The sequence below is a fragment of the Microcebus murinus genome, chromosome 1 (assembly GCF_040939455.1).
Source record: "Microcebus murinus isolate Inina chromosome 1, M.murinus_Inina_mat1.0, whole genome shotgun sequence".
Taxonomy (NCBI): domain Eukaryota; kingdom Metazoa; phylum Chordata; class Mammalia; order Primates; family Cheirogaleidae; genus Microcebus; species Microcebus murinus.
The window spans coordinates 114,733,151-114,748,405 of NC_134104.1; the positions used below are offsets into that span (position 1 = coordinate 114,733,151).

The 15,255-nt window shown below is 34.8% G+C and overlaps 1 protein-coding gene across 3 annotated transcripts in view; it reads left to right on the plus strand.

Moving 5' to 3' along the window:
• Positions 1 to 15,255, plus strand: part of ATR (ATR checkpoint kinase) — a 103,255-nt gene that overhangs the window by 62,838 nt on the left and 25,162 nt on the right. For all 3 annotated transcript variants that reach the window (XM_012762368.3, XM_012762370.2, XM_076004934.1), the window contains 7 exons: positions 2,182 to 2,346; positions 3,695 to 3,786; positions 7,142 to 7,233; positions 7,469 to 7,646; positions 8,898 to 9,077; positions 9,865 to 10,024; positions 12,471 to 12,650. In XM_012762368.3, coding sequence (XP_012617822.2) covers positions 2,182 to 2,346; positions 3,695 to 3,786; positions 7,142 to 7,233; positions 7,469 to 7,646; positions 8,898 to 9,077; positions 9,865 to 10,024; positions 12,471 to 12,650 — 1,047 coding nt within the window. The remainder of the gene's footprint in view (positions 1 to 2,181; positions 2,347 to 3,694; positions 3,787 to 7,141; positions 7,234 to 7,468; positions 7,647 to 8,897; positions 9,078 to 9,864; positions 10,025 to 12,470; positions 12,651 to 15,255) is intronic.

The window sequence follows — 15,255 nt, forward strand, 5'->3', positions numbered from 1 at the left end:
ATGGCATTTTAGCCAAATGCCTGTGACAGTTGTGGAGGTAGTTTTTTAAAGGCTATAATTCAAGAAATTACTACTCTCTTTGTGAGAAATGTGGGCCTGAATTTGGAGGTGGGTAAGTGAGGGAATGCACTGGTTATATCAGATATTAGGCATGATAATGATGGTGAAATAATCGTTTAGATGATGTTTTGACTTTGTAGGGAAGAAAAGAAAGTAAGGGCAGATGGGGCTAATACAATGACATTAAATAAGAGATGAAGATTGGTGGGCTTTTCAGATCAAAAAGCAAAGTGTAGTAAAAAACTGGAAGATTAGTAGCTTGTAGTCTTCTGATGAATATTAGCCCCTTCTTGTCTTTGTCTTTCTCCTTATCTAGCTTTGAGTCTGCAGATCATTGTTAAAATCTTTCACTTAGCAGAATGTTGAACTCCATTGACTTTCTCCCATTTTGTTCTCACTTTGTAAAACACCAGCAATGTAAGCAGCTGAACATTGCTGGAGAAAAATTTCACAATAGGTTTTTATGACTGGTTTTACTTTAATTTCATGATCTCAAGCATCATTAATACTGCAGGATTCCAATAGTGCCATCAGTCCTGCTGTGTTTCTCTAGTAAGCCTACTTTCCTACTTTTCAGGATGACCATCTCTTACCTTTTCTTCACTTCTCTGCTTCTACCTCATTCTCAACTGAAGATCTTACTTTATCATTCATTAGGAAAATAAAAGCCAAATGTCTACCAAATCTGTAAGTGCACAGCATCTGCACCATATTCTTTTCTTCCCTTCCTTATTCCTAAGGAAGTCTCCTTTCCTGTCAAAATTCAGTATTTCTACTTGTATTCTGAATTTCAAGGATTTAACTCCTTCAAATATTCCTTCTTTCTCTAATATCATTAATTTTTCTTCCTGAACCAGAGTATATAGAGCATATAGATATGCACTGGTATCTCCTATCTTAATTTTTTATAATTCCCTTGATCTTAAATACTCCTTCAGATACCTTCCATCTCTGTTTCACAGCCAGTTTTTGAAAGAAATGTCTGTCATCTCTATACTGTATTCATTTCATTGTTTCTCATTCACTCTTTGCCCATTCCAACAAGACTCCTCTGTCTTCCTTTTCTCTTGACTGTATGTATTTTTGCTAAGAAAATCAATGGCCTCCATGTTGTCAAATCCAATAACTGTTTCTCAATCCTCATTTTCTTTTTTTTTTTTTTTTCTTTTTTTTTTTTGAGACAGAGTCTCGCTTTGTTGTCCAGGCTAGAGTGAGTGCCTTGGCATCAACCTAGCTCACAGCAACCTCAAACTCCTGGGCTCAAGCAATCCTGCTGCCTCAGCCTCCCGAGTAGCTGGGACTACAGGCATGCGCCACCATGCCCGGCTAATTTTTTCTATATATATTAGTCGGCCAATTAATTTCTTTCTATTTATAGTAGAGACGGGGTCTCACTCTTGCTCAGGCTGGTTTCGAACTCCTGACCTCAAGCAATCCGCCCACCTCGGCCTCCCAGAGTGCTAGGATTACAGGTGTGAGCCACCGTGCCCAGCCACAATCCTCGTTTTCTTAACCACACAGTATCATTTCACCACTCCTTTTTTATTATGACATTTGCTTTTCTCTCACAGTTTCTGGGATATTTTATTCTCCAGGTTTCTTCAAACTTCTCTTGTTTCTCCCTTTTTCATTTGCTAGCACTTCTTTGTCAATAAATGTAGAGGCTCTAGTCTCCATTCTCTCTGGCTTCTTTTGTCTGTCTTTGTTCATTTCCTAGATCATCCCATCCTGTCCCCCATCTATCTTTGTGCTAATTGTTTCCCAAATGTTTATCTTTAACTTGAATATCTCCTTTGAGCTCATATTGATGTCATGGGTTTCTTGAAGGCATCTTAATATTAATATATTAGAATATTTATTTAAATTTTTAAAAACTTTTAAATGCAATAAGACACAAACTGTACTCAACAGAATCTATTATCAATTGGATTCAAAGAGAGTTTCAGGATGGTGAGATTCTTTACATCCCTCATGATCAATAACAGTTACTGATGTAGATTTGTGTACAAGTAGTATAAGAATATGCTCATATGCTCTTTTTATATAAACTGGTGGTTGGATAGTTTTATTTCTAGTTGTGCTTTTCCCTTCATTTGATTGTTTTTAAATCACTGAACATAGAAACTGTATGCGGCTATGCATGAACCAGATGGAGTAGCTGGAGTAAGTGCAATTCGAAAAGCAGAACCATCTCTAAAAGAACAGATCCTTGAACATGAAAGCATTGGCTTGCTGAGGGATGCCACTGCCTGTTATGACAGAGCTATTCAGCTAGAACCAGACCAGGTAAAATAATAATTGAAAGGCAATATAATGAAAAGATTCCTGGATAGGAGTTCCAGGAATCTTAGTTTCAATTCTGTCTTTACCAGTGTCACAGTGTGTCTGGAAAATATTTACCCTTCTTTGAATTTGAGTTTCCTAACAGATAAAAGTAGAGACTTGTGCTAAATAATCTCAAAAATCCCTTCCAGTACCAAATGTCTATGATTTTAGATACCCCCCAAATGAATGAGATTTATTGTGGAGTATATTTATATTAAAATGTACATTTAGTAACTCTAAAATTTATATAATTTTGGCTTACCATTTAAAGTATAAGCCATGCATCAATTTTTAGTAATAGTGATTCCCTATAACCTAAGAAACTTTTTCTTATTTCACATCACCCTCCTCTACTCAGCCACATGCAAGTCTCTGAAATGGTCCCTTAGAGTCACTGAGCTACATTTACTAATGGAGGTAAATTGTCTATTGGGCAAGTAAGGGATTTTGAATCATTGATTTATAATCTTGCCTTTGATTCTCCCTAATCATAGGGTATTTCTTTTTGTCATATTTGACACATTTACTTTTTCATAAGATCAATGTGTAAGTCCTCTATTTTTCATAATCTTGTTTTCAGTTTTAAAGAATATTGGGCCAGGCACAGTGACTCATACCTTGGGAGGTGGGAGGATCACTGAATGAAGTCAGGAGTTCGAGATCAGCCTGAGCAACCTAGCAAGACCCGTCTCTACAAAAAATAAAAAAATATCCGGGCATTGTGGAGCATGCCTGTAATCCTAGCTATTCTGGGGGCTGAAGTGGGAGGATCACTTGAGCCCAGGAGTTCAATGCTGCAATGAGTTGTGGTTGCACCATAGCACTCCATCTGGGCAACAGAGCAAGACCCTGTCTCTGAAAAAAAAAAAAGAATATTGCATAAATTGCATGGTCCTATTTAACTTTTTAGTTACTAAAGCCCAAACTCTATATTAATAATATTAGGACCTTTCAGTTTTAATGTTTATGTGAGAAATAAGATAATCTTTAAAAAATATTAAAGATAATTGGATACTTTTATAGTCATTACTTTTATATTTGATCTGAACCAAAAAGTAGACCAGATTTAGAAATATATAATAAATTCAATCTGAAATTTTTTAGGTTGTCTGCATTTATTTCTGTTACTTTAAATGTGTTAGGACATTGATAGGGAGTCCTATGTAGCCAAGCAAGTCAATTTAAATTAAGAAAAGTAAGCACAATTAGATAAATAGTATTTTTTAAAGAGTATCAGTTAAATTGTTTTTGGTTCCCAAGGGTATATTTGAAATACTAATTAATATTTTAAATGTTTTTAAATTTCTAGATCATTCATTATCATGGTGTAGTGAAGTCCATGTTAGGTCTTGGTCAGCTGTCTACTGTAATCACTCAAGTGAATGGAGTGCATGCTAACAGGTAATACTTTATGTAAAAATGATTTTCATTATTTTATCTGAATGTGAATTTTTAATTAGTGAATTGGGTGACTTAATGTATACTAAATTAATGAAATTTTTTATATGTTTTCATGGTGTTGGAGATAAGCACCAAAATAATGGTTTTTGACTTTTTCATAAGTCGATCTACCACTTAATAGCTTATCTTCTGTCCAAAGAGTCATCCTTGAATTAGATTTGCTTTAAAACAGGAAGCTTTCAGAGCCCACCTATTATTGGTGCAGCTTGTATGGGTATTTCTTGGGCTGCAGAAGGCATCTATGCTCTGCTTACAGTATCAGAACCAGTTATTATCTGTGCTAGAGGTAGGAGAGGGAACTTTGTGACTGGTTTATGTAGTACCACTATAGGCTGTGTGGGTTGATTTTACCCTAAAGGATAGATAAATATGAAAGCAGTATTTTCTAAAGAAAATGAGTTTATTATAACAAACCAAATTATACAAAAAATAATACATATATGTGGTAAAGATTAAGGCTGAAAGCTCTTCCGGTTTGAAGATTAACTGTAGAGATTGGCTCTGCTCTTGGAACTGCTTTGCTGTGAGAGCTGAAAGCCTTATTCCTTAATATAGTCACCAGACCCCAAATGACTATTCTGGGCAGTAAGATCTGGTCAAAAGGGAATGGGATTTCAGCTCACCAAAGCAAACACAGGCCACTGTTTTTAGGTAGACCACTCTGAAGCCAACTTTTTCTAAACAGTTTCTATAAGTTCCAAAACTGTGATTCATAAATACTATCATTCTACAATGTCTAAGAGCAGAGAAGTTCACTGCTGGTCAGATGGTATTACAGTACTGGAATTTATGGAAATGACAGGGAAACTTCACTGAAGTAGAGAATAATTATATGTTATAGATGTGTTTCTCTACTTTCCTTCTTAAGTGATGGGGAAAAAAATTATATGTGTTTCTCCAGACTAGTTGAGACCTTATGAATAAGTGAATTACAGTAATTTGGGGAAGTTTGTCATGGCTCAAGTTGGAGTGTCAAGTTTTCTTATGACAACACAGTTGTCTTTTCTCTCCTCTTGTCTTTTCTTTGGGTCTGAGTTACATACAGCCTCCAGATCTTTGGGTTGTAAAAAGGCACATGTCCACGTTCAACGAAGGGATACTATGTCACAGTGAAGCAAATGATCATTGAGGGGATGTGCTTTCCTTGGGGAATGTTTTGTGAAAGAGCTATATGTGCAAAGTGGCCCCCAAATGTCAAAGGAGCTGAGAAATGAAAGAATGAGGCAGATAAATCCAGTTTGTCAGTGAAGGGTAGTTTATTGAGGAAGTTAGAGAAGGAAGCATGGTCTTGGACAGCAATAAGGCATATGTCTACACTATTACTCCCCAGACCCAGAGCTTATATGCCATAGGGAAACAGAGTACATACTTTCTATAGAGGCAATTTAAGGGGTATGTGCTCTATGGAGACAATTAAAGGTGACCTTCCAGAATAGGCAAGCGTTCTGTATGCATCATAGGCTATAATTTGTGTGGTAACATCAAGTTTGCTTTGATCTAAAGGCAGGATTTATAGTAAGCACATGTTTTTACAGTAGGGACAGTAAATAAAGTAGGATTCCTGATATTAGGTTAATCAGAAGTCAACATGACCGATTAGCATCCAAGATGGAGTCACTTTTGTCTCCACAGGGAAAATCTCTATTTGCATTTAAATAAATATCTTTCAAAAAATATTGACTGTGCTTGCCCTATACACTATTCTTTTTAATGTGCTCATTTATGTTGGTAAATTCTCACAGCCTGATTCTCATGGCCATTTAGTACTTTCTAGTATAAGGCTTGGTATGACATATCCCCTCTGGATAGCAAATACTGCTAATTCTACTCAGATTTTTATCCTGAAATGTTGATAGTTTGGTGTCTGATGATAGGCTTGTAAAGTTTCAAAGCTGGACTTTTGAAAATTAGATTTCTGTTGTATTTCTTTTAGCCTTAAGTTGTTTTTCATGGTATACATATTTAGAAATTAGAACAACTACTCCAATATTTATGCTGCTATTTTTAGACTTTTTAAGAAATAAAAATTGATTAGGTCATTTGTTATATTTTCTTTGTGTATTTTTTTTTTCTCTTAGAGAAAAGGTCTTGCCCAGGCTAGAGTACAGTAGCCCAATCATAGCTCACTGTAACCTTGAACTTCTAGGTTCTAGTGATCCTCCTGCCTTAGCCTCCCAAGTGGCTAGGACTACAGGCACTACACACGATGCCAGCTAATTTTTTAATTTTTTTTGTAGAGATGGGCGTCTCCCTGTGTTGCCCAGGCTGGTCTTGAACCCCTCAAGTGATCCTCCTGTCTCGGCCTACTGAAGTGCTGGCAGGCGTGAACCATCATGCCCGGCCTACTTTATATATTTTTCCTGCAGAAATAGCAAGGAATGCTTTTGAGGATATTAGTCTTAGTCTCTCTGAATTTGTTACCTTATTTATAATGTGGATATATATGTGCTATATGCAATGTGCTATATGCATAGATTTTCCTTATGTTACTTCTTTACTGACCAAATGAAAAATTGTACCTAACTCAGGATCTAACATATAGAAGATATTGAAACAGTGTGGTCAGTAAAGAAGTAACATAAGGAAAATCTATTAATAGTTGCTTCTATGTAGTCATGATCCCAAATATCATTGGTCATTCTAGTGTCACCTAAGTAGAATGCTTAGAAAAAATAATTAGCCTATATCGTGCTGGTTTTATAAACTCAAACTTTAAATTAACTGAAAATAGTTTAAGAATAGGTATATATTTTAAGTAGCTAGTTTTGTGTACTTTCTTATGCCATTGACATATCATTTATAACTTTCTTATGCCCTTAGTATTGAGGGTCCTATGTACCCTCAACTGTCCCTGACCCATACAGTAGCCCCTATATTTTTGTCTTAACTTTAATTCAAAATCCTAAGTTAGTAGAATCGCTTACATCTGAATTTATGTGATTGGTTATTTTTCTTCCTTGCTCTTTGTTCAAGTTAAGCATGCAGCTAATTTTACAGTGGGGCTTTGTTATTATCCAGGAATTAACTCTGCTCTAATATACTGCACAATTTGTTGAAGATTTTTTAATGGCTCTATAAGCTGTAATTAGTGAGAAAACATTTTTGAGGAATGGAAAGATTAAAAATTTCCAGGTGGTTTCTGGATAGAGATAATTATTTTGTATCTAAGTACAAATACAATATAAATATAATAAGTAGAGCAATAAATAAATAAAATAGAGTAAACAAATGAAAAACTCTGTAAATGCCACTTTAAGTAAATTAAAGTTTAGTTGATATGAGTTTCTTTTAATAGGTCTGAATGGACGGACGAATTAAATACATACAGAGTAGAAGCAGCTTGGAAATTGTCACAGTGGGATTTGGTGGAAAACTATTTGGCAACAGGTAAAATTACTTCTTAAAATATAAGCAGTTTCAATATGCCATAAATATTTGGACATAAGTAGCTTAGCAACATTCATAATTAACCTCTTAGCCTGTTTTGTTGCCGTGTTTAGTTGTTCACTGTAGAATGAAACCATCTATTCAGTATTTCTGCTGACCATTTTATCAAATGAAATAAAGCTGGCTCTTGGACCTAGCTACTGTAACATTTCTTAATTCTTCATTTGTTTTTCAGATGGGAAATCTACAACATGGAGTGTCAGACTGGGCCAGCTATTATTATCAGCCAAAAAAAGAGATATGACAGCTTTTTATGACACATTGAAATTAGTGAGAGCAGAACAAATTGTACCTCTTTCAGCTGCTAGCTTTGAAAGAGGCTCTTACCAACGAGGATATGAATATATCGTAAGGTAATCTGGAGTCTCCAGTTTTATATTCCTGGACTATAGATGTCACCTGACAGGGTTAGAATTTTTATGAGTAAATAATTGATAGTATGTTTGGTATCATCATGCATAGCTACACAGAATGGCTCTTTCATTCTTTTTAACCTCATAATCATCCTATAGTCTTAAGAAAAATGCTCTAACATGCATTCTTTTAATTGGAAAGGCAATTATGAGACCAATAATAAAAACATAACATATAAAACATAACATAAACATAAAACAATAAAACATAACATAATAAAAACATAACAAAAAACCTTATATGCCTTCTTAGTTTACTTTCTATATTACTAAACTAAGTATAATGTAGACATCTACTGTACCTGGCACATTGGTGCTTGGTACTTGTTGGTTCCCTTTCCTTCTTATTTAGAAATACACTTGACATTTTCCCTCAAAATATAGGTATTAAATTATTGGAAAAGAATATTAACTTTTAGAGGTAAGGAAGAAAATGATGGAAAACATTTTAGCTCTATTCCACCTGAGGAAAAATGGTAAAATACGTATTATAATTAAACTATAATAAATTTTAAAAATAATTAAGTGATTTTTTTTTTTTTTAAGTTAGAAGAATTTACAGTATTTAGAATTAGCCCCTTCGGTAACATCTTAATGAAACCAGAAATTGAACCACTGAGTTTAATTCTGTTCTGTAACTATTCAACTATATCCTTTTGCTTTAAACAATGAGTCATAGATACTGTTCTACAAAGGCAGAAAAAACCAGTGTGACTGTATCACAGTTTCTATCACTGTTAGAAAAAAAGTTAAAACTGCATTAATTTCCTAATTTTTTATTGGCATCTACTATGCTAGGCTTTAATACAGTAGCACAAAAAATATATGCAAATACTTCCTGTTGGTTCATAATGAATGGATCCATATTTTCTTTTTATTTCATGTAGGTAATAAAGTTTGATCTTGATACATTTGAATTTGTTTTTATGTACCCTTTTCCAATTTAGTTCATAGAAATTTGAGGATCCCAGCAAAGCATTAAATATTTAAACTAGCATAATTTGATATTTACATCTAATTTGAAAAGATGTAAATGTTACTGTTTGTATACCCAGAATATGTATTGAAGTTCTACCAAAGAAAACTACACATTTTAGATTTTTCATGGCCAATTTAAAGTACATGCTTTATATATGAGATTAATAAGGCTGAATGCAATGATATTTTAACATAGGTTCTATCTATTTTCAGATTGCACATGTTGTGTGAGTTGGAGCATAGCATAAAACCACTTTTTCACCAGTCTCCAGGTGATGGTTCTCAAGAAGATTCTCTGAACTGGGTAGCTCGACTAGAAATGACCCAGAATTCTTACAGAGCTAAGGAGCCTATCCTGGCTCTCCGGAGGGCATTATTAAGCCTCAACAAAAGGTTTTTCATACTACTTTTTTTTCTTGATGTCAGTTATCTTGAATGTGGTATTATATTTGGATACAATTTGGGAGTATTTGTATTTTCTAATTTTCTGTCTGATCTCTATTTTTTCTGCTTTCAGTTGTCAAGGCTATACTATATATTTGAAAGGAACCTGTAGAGTTTAAGAATCACTTTTATATGCCATTTATCTTTATTATTTTTTTTAATGGTAAAAACATACATGGGGAGACCAGACATGGTGGTTCAGTACTGTAATCCCAGCACTTTGGAAAGCCAAGGTGAAAGGATTGCTTGAGACCAGGAGTTTTGAGATCAGCCTGGGCAGCATAGTGAAACCCTGTCTCTACAAAAAATACTTTAAAAATTAGCTGGACATGGTGGCTCATGTGTATAGTTCTAGTTGCTCCGGAGACTGTGGCAGGAGGATTGCTTAACCTAGGAGGTTGAATTTACAGTGATCTACGTTAGCACCGCCACACTCCAGCATGGGCAACAGAACCTCAAACCTTGAGCAAGACTGTCTTAAAAAAAAAACAAAAAACACACACCATGTGGAGGAGCACCTAATAAATGTCAAGAATGAGGTCTTCACAGATTTATACTAGGTAAAGGGAGCACTATAAGAAAATTAAAATCAGGGGTTTTTCAACAAATTAATCATTGGTTCCTTTGAAATAGTATATTGAGAAAGTTCTATGTTGTGAAGAGAGGTTTTAGTTAAGTCATTGAATACACTTAACAAATGTTCTCTTTCTCTCCCTGTTTTGTCACTTTTGTTTAGACCAGATTACAATGAAATGGTTGGAGAATGCTGGCTACAAAGTGCCAGAGTAGCTAGAAAGGCTGGTCACCATCAGACAGCCTACAATGCTCTCCTTAATGCAGGGGAATCACGACTCGCTGAACTGTATGTGGAAAGGGCAAAGTGGCTGTGGTCCAAGGTAATGGTCAATGGAATGTCATCAGTTAATTCTGTTGGGAATTATGTACTTTCTGCAAAGACCCTAGTGAGAGAAGATCCCTAATCCAAATTCAGAACCTTCTTCTGTCACTTCTTCATTATTTATCTACTGTAGTCTGGAAGAAACTGTTCCTTCTACCCTGAAGTCCCCAAATATCTTCCCATTTCAAGACTGTACATTTCTTACATTTCTTTTTTTATCTATCTTATATTTTTCTTGAGAAAAGTAACTGACTCTTAATTTATTTTCACTTTGTATATACAGAGTATATACAGTAGGCACTCAATAAATATTTGTTAAATAAACATAACTCTGTTTCTTACTTACATTTCTGGCAGATAATTAGATCTATGTGGACTTGCCATGATTACTGTCAAGCTTCACTTATAATCTAGCCTGTCAGGAAGGGCCTAGCATCAGAACAGAAGTTCCTCGCAATCCCCAGATTAAAGAAATAGCAATAAGAAGGGGGCTTTTTAAATATCTGAACTACTTGCAACATTTATGCCCTAACTTAAATGGCTTAAATGGTTATTACTTGCATATCTCTTCATGCTTGTCACTAGTCTAGAATTAGTAGACATAGCATGTTCTGAAATTGACACTTAGCAACTATGGTTGGTGCCATATGTTGTTACACCGACTTTGTGGTGGCTGAAATAGGAAAGGTAAGGAGATGTTTCCTAGATGAGAAGAGAAAGTCATAATTCTGCTTAGATTAGTCATGTACCTGGTCATTTTAGCTAGTTCTAGTCTATGTATTGTAATACCTTAAATTCTATATGTTTAAAATGGAATTCATCACCTAATACTCAATATCTGTTGTCTTCCCATGTTCCCTACTTTTCTGAACAAGACTATATTCCTTCCTCTCATCTAAAACAGAGATCTGGGCATCATCTTAAACTCCTTTCTTACCTTCACTTTTCTCATCCAGTTGAAGAATGAATCATTGTTCTCTTTTTTTTATTATTTTTATTTTTTGAGACAGAGTCTTGCTCTGTCGCCCTGGCTAGAGTGCAGTGGCACCATCAATCTCACTACAACCTCAAACTCCTGAGCTCAAGCAATCCTCCTGCCTCAGCCTCCCAAGTAGTTGGGACTACAGGCACACATCACCATGCCCGGCTAATTTTTTCTATTTTTGATAGAGATGGTCTCGCTCTTGTTCAAGCTGGTCTCGAACTGCTGACCTCAAGTGACCCTTGCACCTTAGCCTCCTAGAGTGCTAGGATTATAGGTGTGAGCTACCTCGCCTGGCCAATCATGGTTCTTTAACCTTAGAAATATCTCTTGAATCCTTTCCCTCTTATTTATTTCCACTGCTTTAATTTATGCCCTTATTATTCATGTCCTCTAACAATATTAACAGCCTTTCTTAGGATCTCACCATTTGTCTGTGTACATTATTGTCATCTTTCATTTAGAAAGACTTTCTTTTAGATCTTTCTAAAATGCACATCGAATTATGTTGGTCCTTCAAAAAGATTAAATCCTTCAATATATTCTTCATACCTTTAGGATTAAGTCTGGACTCTAAGAAATAAACAGATCCCTTTCTGATCGAGTCCTGGCCTACCTCTTTAGCTTTATTTATCACTATCTCACAGACTCTTTAGGCTTCAGCTGAAATCAGACTACTTGCTTTTTTCACAATTAAAATGATTAGTCCTTCTACTTAGAATGTCTTTCACTAAATTCTCTGCCAGGAAGATTTCTATTCATTCTTTTGACCTAATTCCGATTTTCCCCATTGGCAGCCATTCCTGACTGCTGCTTTCTTCCATTTTCCTATATCTTCAGGTAGATTCGGGGAAGTCCCTTCTCTGTTCTCTACAATACACATGTATATTTCTCTGTTACAGCACTTAGCACAATATGTTGTTATTTTATGTAGTCTATTTCCTCACATGATTATGAACTTTTTTAAGCCAGAGATTTTGATTTATTCAAAATGTATTGTTATCCCCAGTCTTCTATATATATCTTTAGTTCCCCAAACTTTAATTATAGTCCTCTATCTGTATCCATGGGGGGATTGGTTCCAGGACTTCCTCCAGATACCAAAATCCATAGATGCTCAAGTCTTTTATATAAAATGGTATGGTATACATATATAGCCTATACATGTTCACCCATATACTTTAAATCTTCTCTAGAGTCCTTATAATAATAGCTAATACAGTGTAAATGCTATATAAATAGTTGTTATGCTCTATTGTTTATTTGTATTATTTATTATTGCATTGTTGTTTTTTGTTATTTTTTTATTCCTAATATTTTTGATCCACTGTTAGTTAAATCCATGATGTGGAAACTGCGAATATAAAGGGCTGACTGTAATTGTAAAATGAATGAGTAAATGAATGCATTGATATAAGAAGAGTTCAAGTAAAAAGGCTTATTTTTACCTTTTTGCTTTTAGGGTGATGTTCACCAGGCACTAATTGTTCTTCAAAAAGGCGTTGAATTATGTTTTCCTGAAAATAAAACCCCAATTGAGAGTAAGAACATGTTAATCCATGGTCGAGCTATGCTACTGGTAGGCCGATTTATGGAAGAAACAGCTAACTTTGAAAGCAATGCAGTTATGAAAAAATATAAGGCAAGTATATGTATAATGCGATTTCAGTTAACTCAGTGAATCTTTTTTGGTTTTGTAACTGGATAAAATGATTTGAAATCCATATTGAATCACATGTAGGAACATGTTTTGACCTTTTAGTGAAACTTCATAAGTATATGGAATTCCACAAAATAAATATACTCATGAAACCACCACACAAGTCAAGAAGTAGAATGTTATTAGAACTTCACAAACCACCACCCCTCTATCCCAGCAATCGCATATTCTCACCTTCCCAAAGTTAACTACATCCTAGCCTGAAAATTTTTGAGCAAAAATAGTATATAACTTCCTTAGTAGGTATTAGGCTTTATATAGATGGTGTTATACCTCATGGAGGTATATCTCTTATGGAAAAAAATTGCAATGGAAATTTAAAATTAGTTTGAACTGAATGATAATAAAAATATGATATATCAAAACCTGTGGGATGCAGCTAAAGCCATTCTTAAAAGGAATTTAAAATTTTAGTTGCACATATTAGAAGAAAAGAAAAGCTCAAAATTAATGAATTAAGTATCCATCTCAAGAAATTAGAAAATGAACTGAGAAAGAAATTTTTTTAAAAAAGCAGAAGAAAGGAAACAATAAAGCTAAGGGCAAGTGGCTAGAATATGTGAAGCAGACTGAGAGAAAGGAGTTAAACAGAGAAGTTCCTATCTGCATAGGAATCCTCTGAATCATTGCCTGAATACTAAGCTGCACATGAATAACTCAAAATTCTATGAGGAGAGGCTAGGAATAACTGCTAGGGAAAGAACAAACATAAGGTAACTGTAAGAACAATTTCTAGAGCTCATACAAGTCTGAGAATCATTCAAATCACAGGGGAGTCATTCAATCCAGGAGCCAAATAGGCCTCACTGTGTACATAGAACATTCAGTAGAGACCCTAAAAGGGCCTCTACTGGGCGACTAAATTAGCCTTAGCCTAAAAGTCTACTCTACATTCTCCTCACTAGAAGAGCATTAAAACAAGCTTTAAAAGGATTATACTGATTTTCAAGTAACCTTACTGTCTACCAGATCAATGTCTAACACTCTTTAAAGGAATACAACAAAATCTAAAACTTAACAACATAAAATGACCTATATCTGGCATATAATAAAAACCTTATTTGTGAGCCATAGACAGGAGAAAAATCAACCAATAGAAATAGTTCTAGAAATGACAGAAATGATGAAATTAACAGATAAGGATTTTAAAGCAGCTATTGTAAATATGTTCCATAAGCTTCAGAACATAGACAAAAACAAGAGCACAATGAAGAGAGAAATTGAAAATATAAGAAAAACCTAAATGGGACAAAGAGCAAGAGCAAGTGACTCAGACAACACTAATCTTTAGATCCAGGAAGTGTTGAATTCTGAGTAAGAAAAATAATAGAAACCCAGCCCCTGCTCCCTTGCTTACAAGAAGATGCCATGCCACCTAAGAAACTAACCCTGATTTGCATAAAAAATAATATTATACTAAAGAGCAGTGATAATGAGGCAGTTCCTGAAGCCATACTTTATAAGTTTTACCTTCTCTATTGGAGAGATCTCCTGAAATTATTGCAGTCTGTAAGGCACACCAACTTCTGAGGCCCACAACAACTGGCTATTACTTAACAGCAAAATTTAATAGCAGACATTACAGATCTCCTGTCTCTGCCTGGGTACTAAAGCCTAGGGTGTGGGGAAGAGAGAGAGAGTGTGAGATGCTCTAAGGATACCAGGTTCTAATTAGTTTGGGTATATCCCTAATTTCCTGTCATAAAAGCTTGAGTAGCCTCTTCTCTTATTCCTGTTGCCTATACATGATATAGACAAAAGTGCTCAGAAAAAGGAGAGAGGCTTACCATTGTAGAATGATGTGGAAATCAGAGGGGCCACATATTATATGATCCCACTTATATGAAATGGCCAGAATAGGCAAATCCATAGAGACAGAGGTAAATTAATGGGTGCAAGAAGCTGGGGGTTGAGGATGGGAAGCAACTGCTATGTGATATACTTCCTTTTTGGAGTGATGAAAATGTTTTAGAATTAGAGTGATGATGGTTGTATAGCTGTGACTATACTAAAAACCACTGTGAAAGTGTGAACTTTATAGAATTCTTCATTTGAAAAATATAATATCTGAAATGAAAAATACCTAGCATTGTAGTAACTGGAACTCTCATTATGGCTGTGGGAATGTAAATAATTAACATACACCTACCATGTGACTTAGCCATTCCATTCCTAGATATTTTATCCAAGAGAAATAAAATGGTATTGACAGCAAATTGGATATTGCGAAAGTAAAGATCAGTGAAATTCAAGACAGCAATAGAAACTCTCAAAATGAAGCATGGAGAAGAAAAAGAGCCTGAAAAAAGAAAAAACAAAAACCATAGAGTGTTAGTGGCCCATGGGATAATATCGAGAAGTCTAATAATACATATATTTAACACATTGACTGCCACACTAGAAAAAAAATTTTTCCCCCTGAGGTCACAGTGTTTTATTAAAACAAAATGATCCGTTCTACCTTGTTATTTTTTATTGTTTTCTGTGTATGAGTTATATGCAATACAATCCACGTTTTTAGAATTAA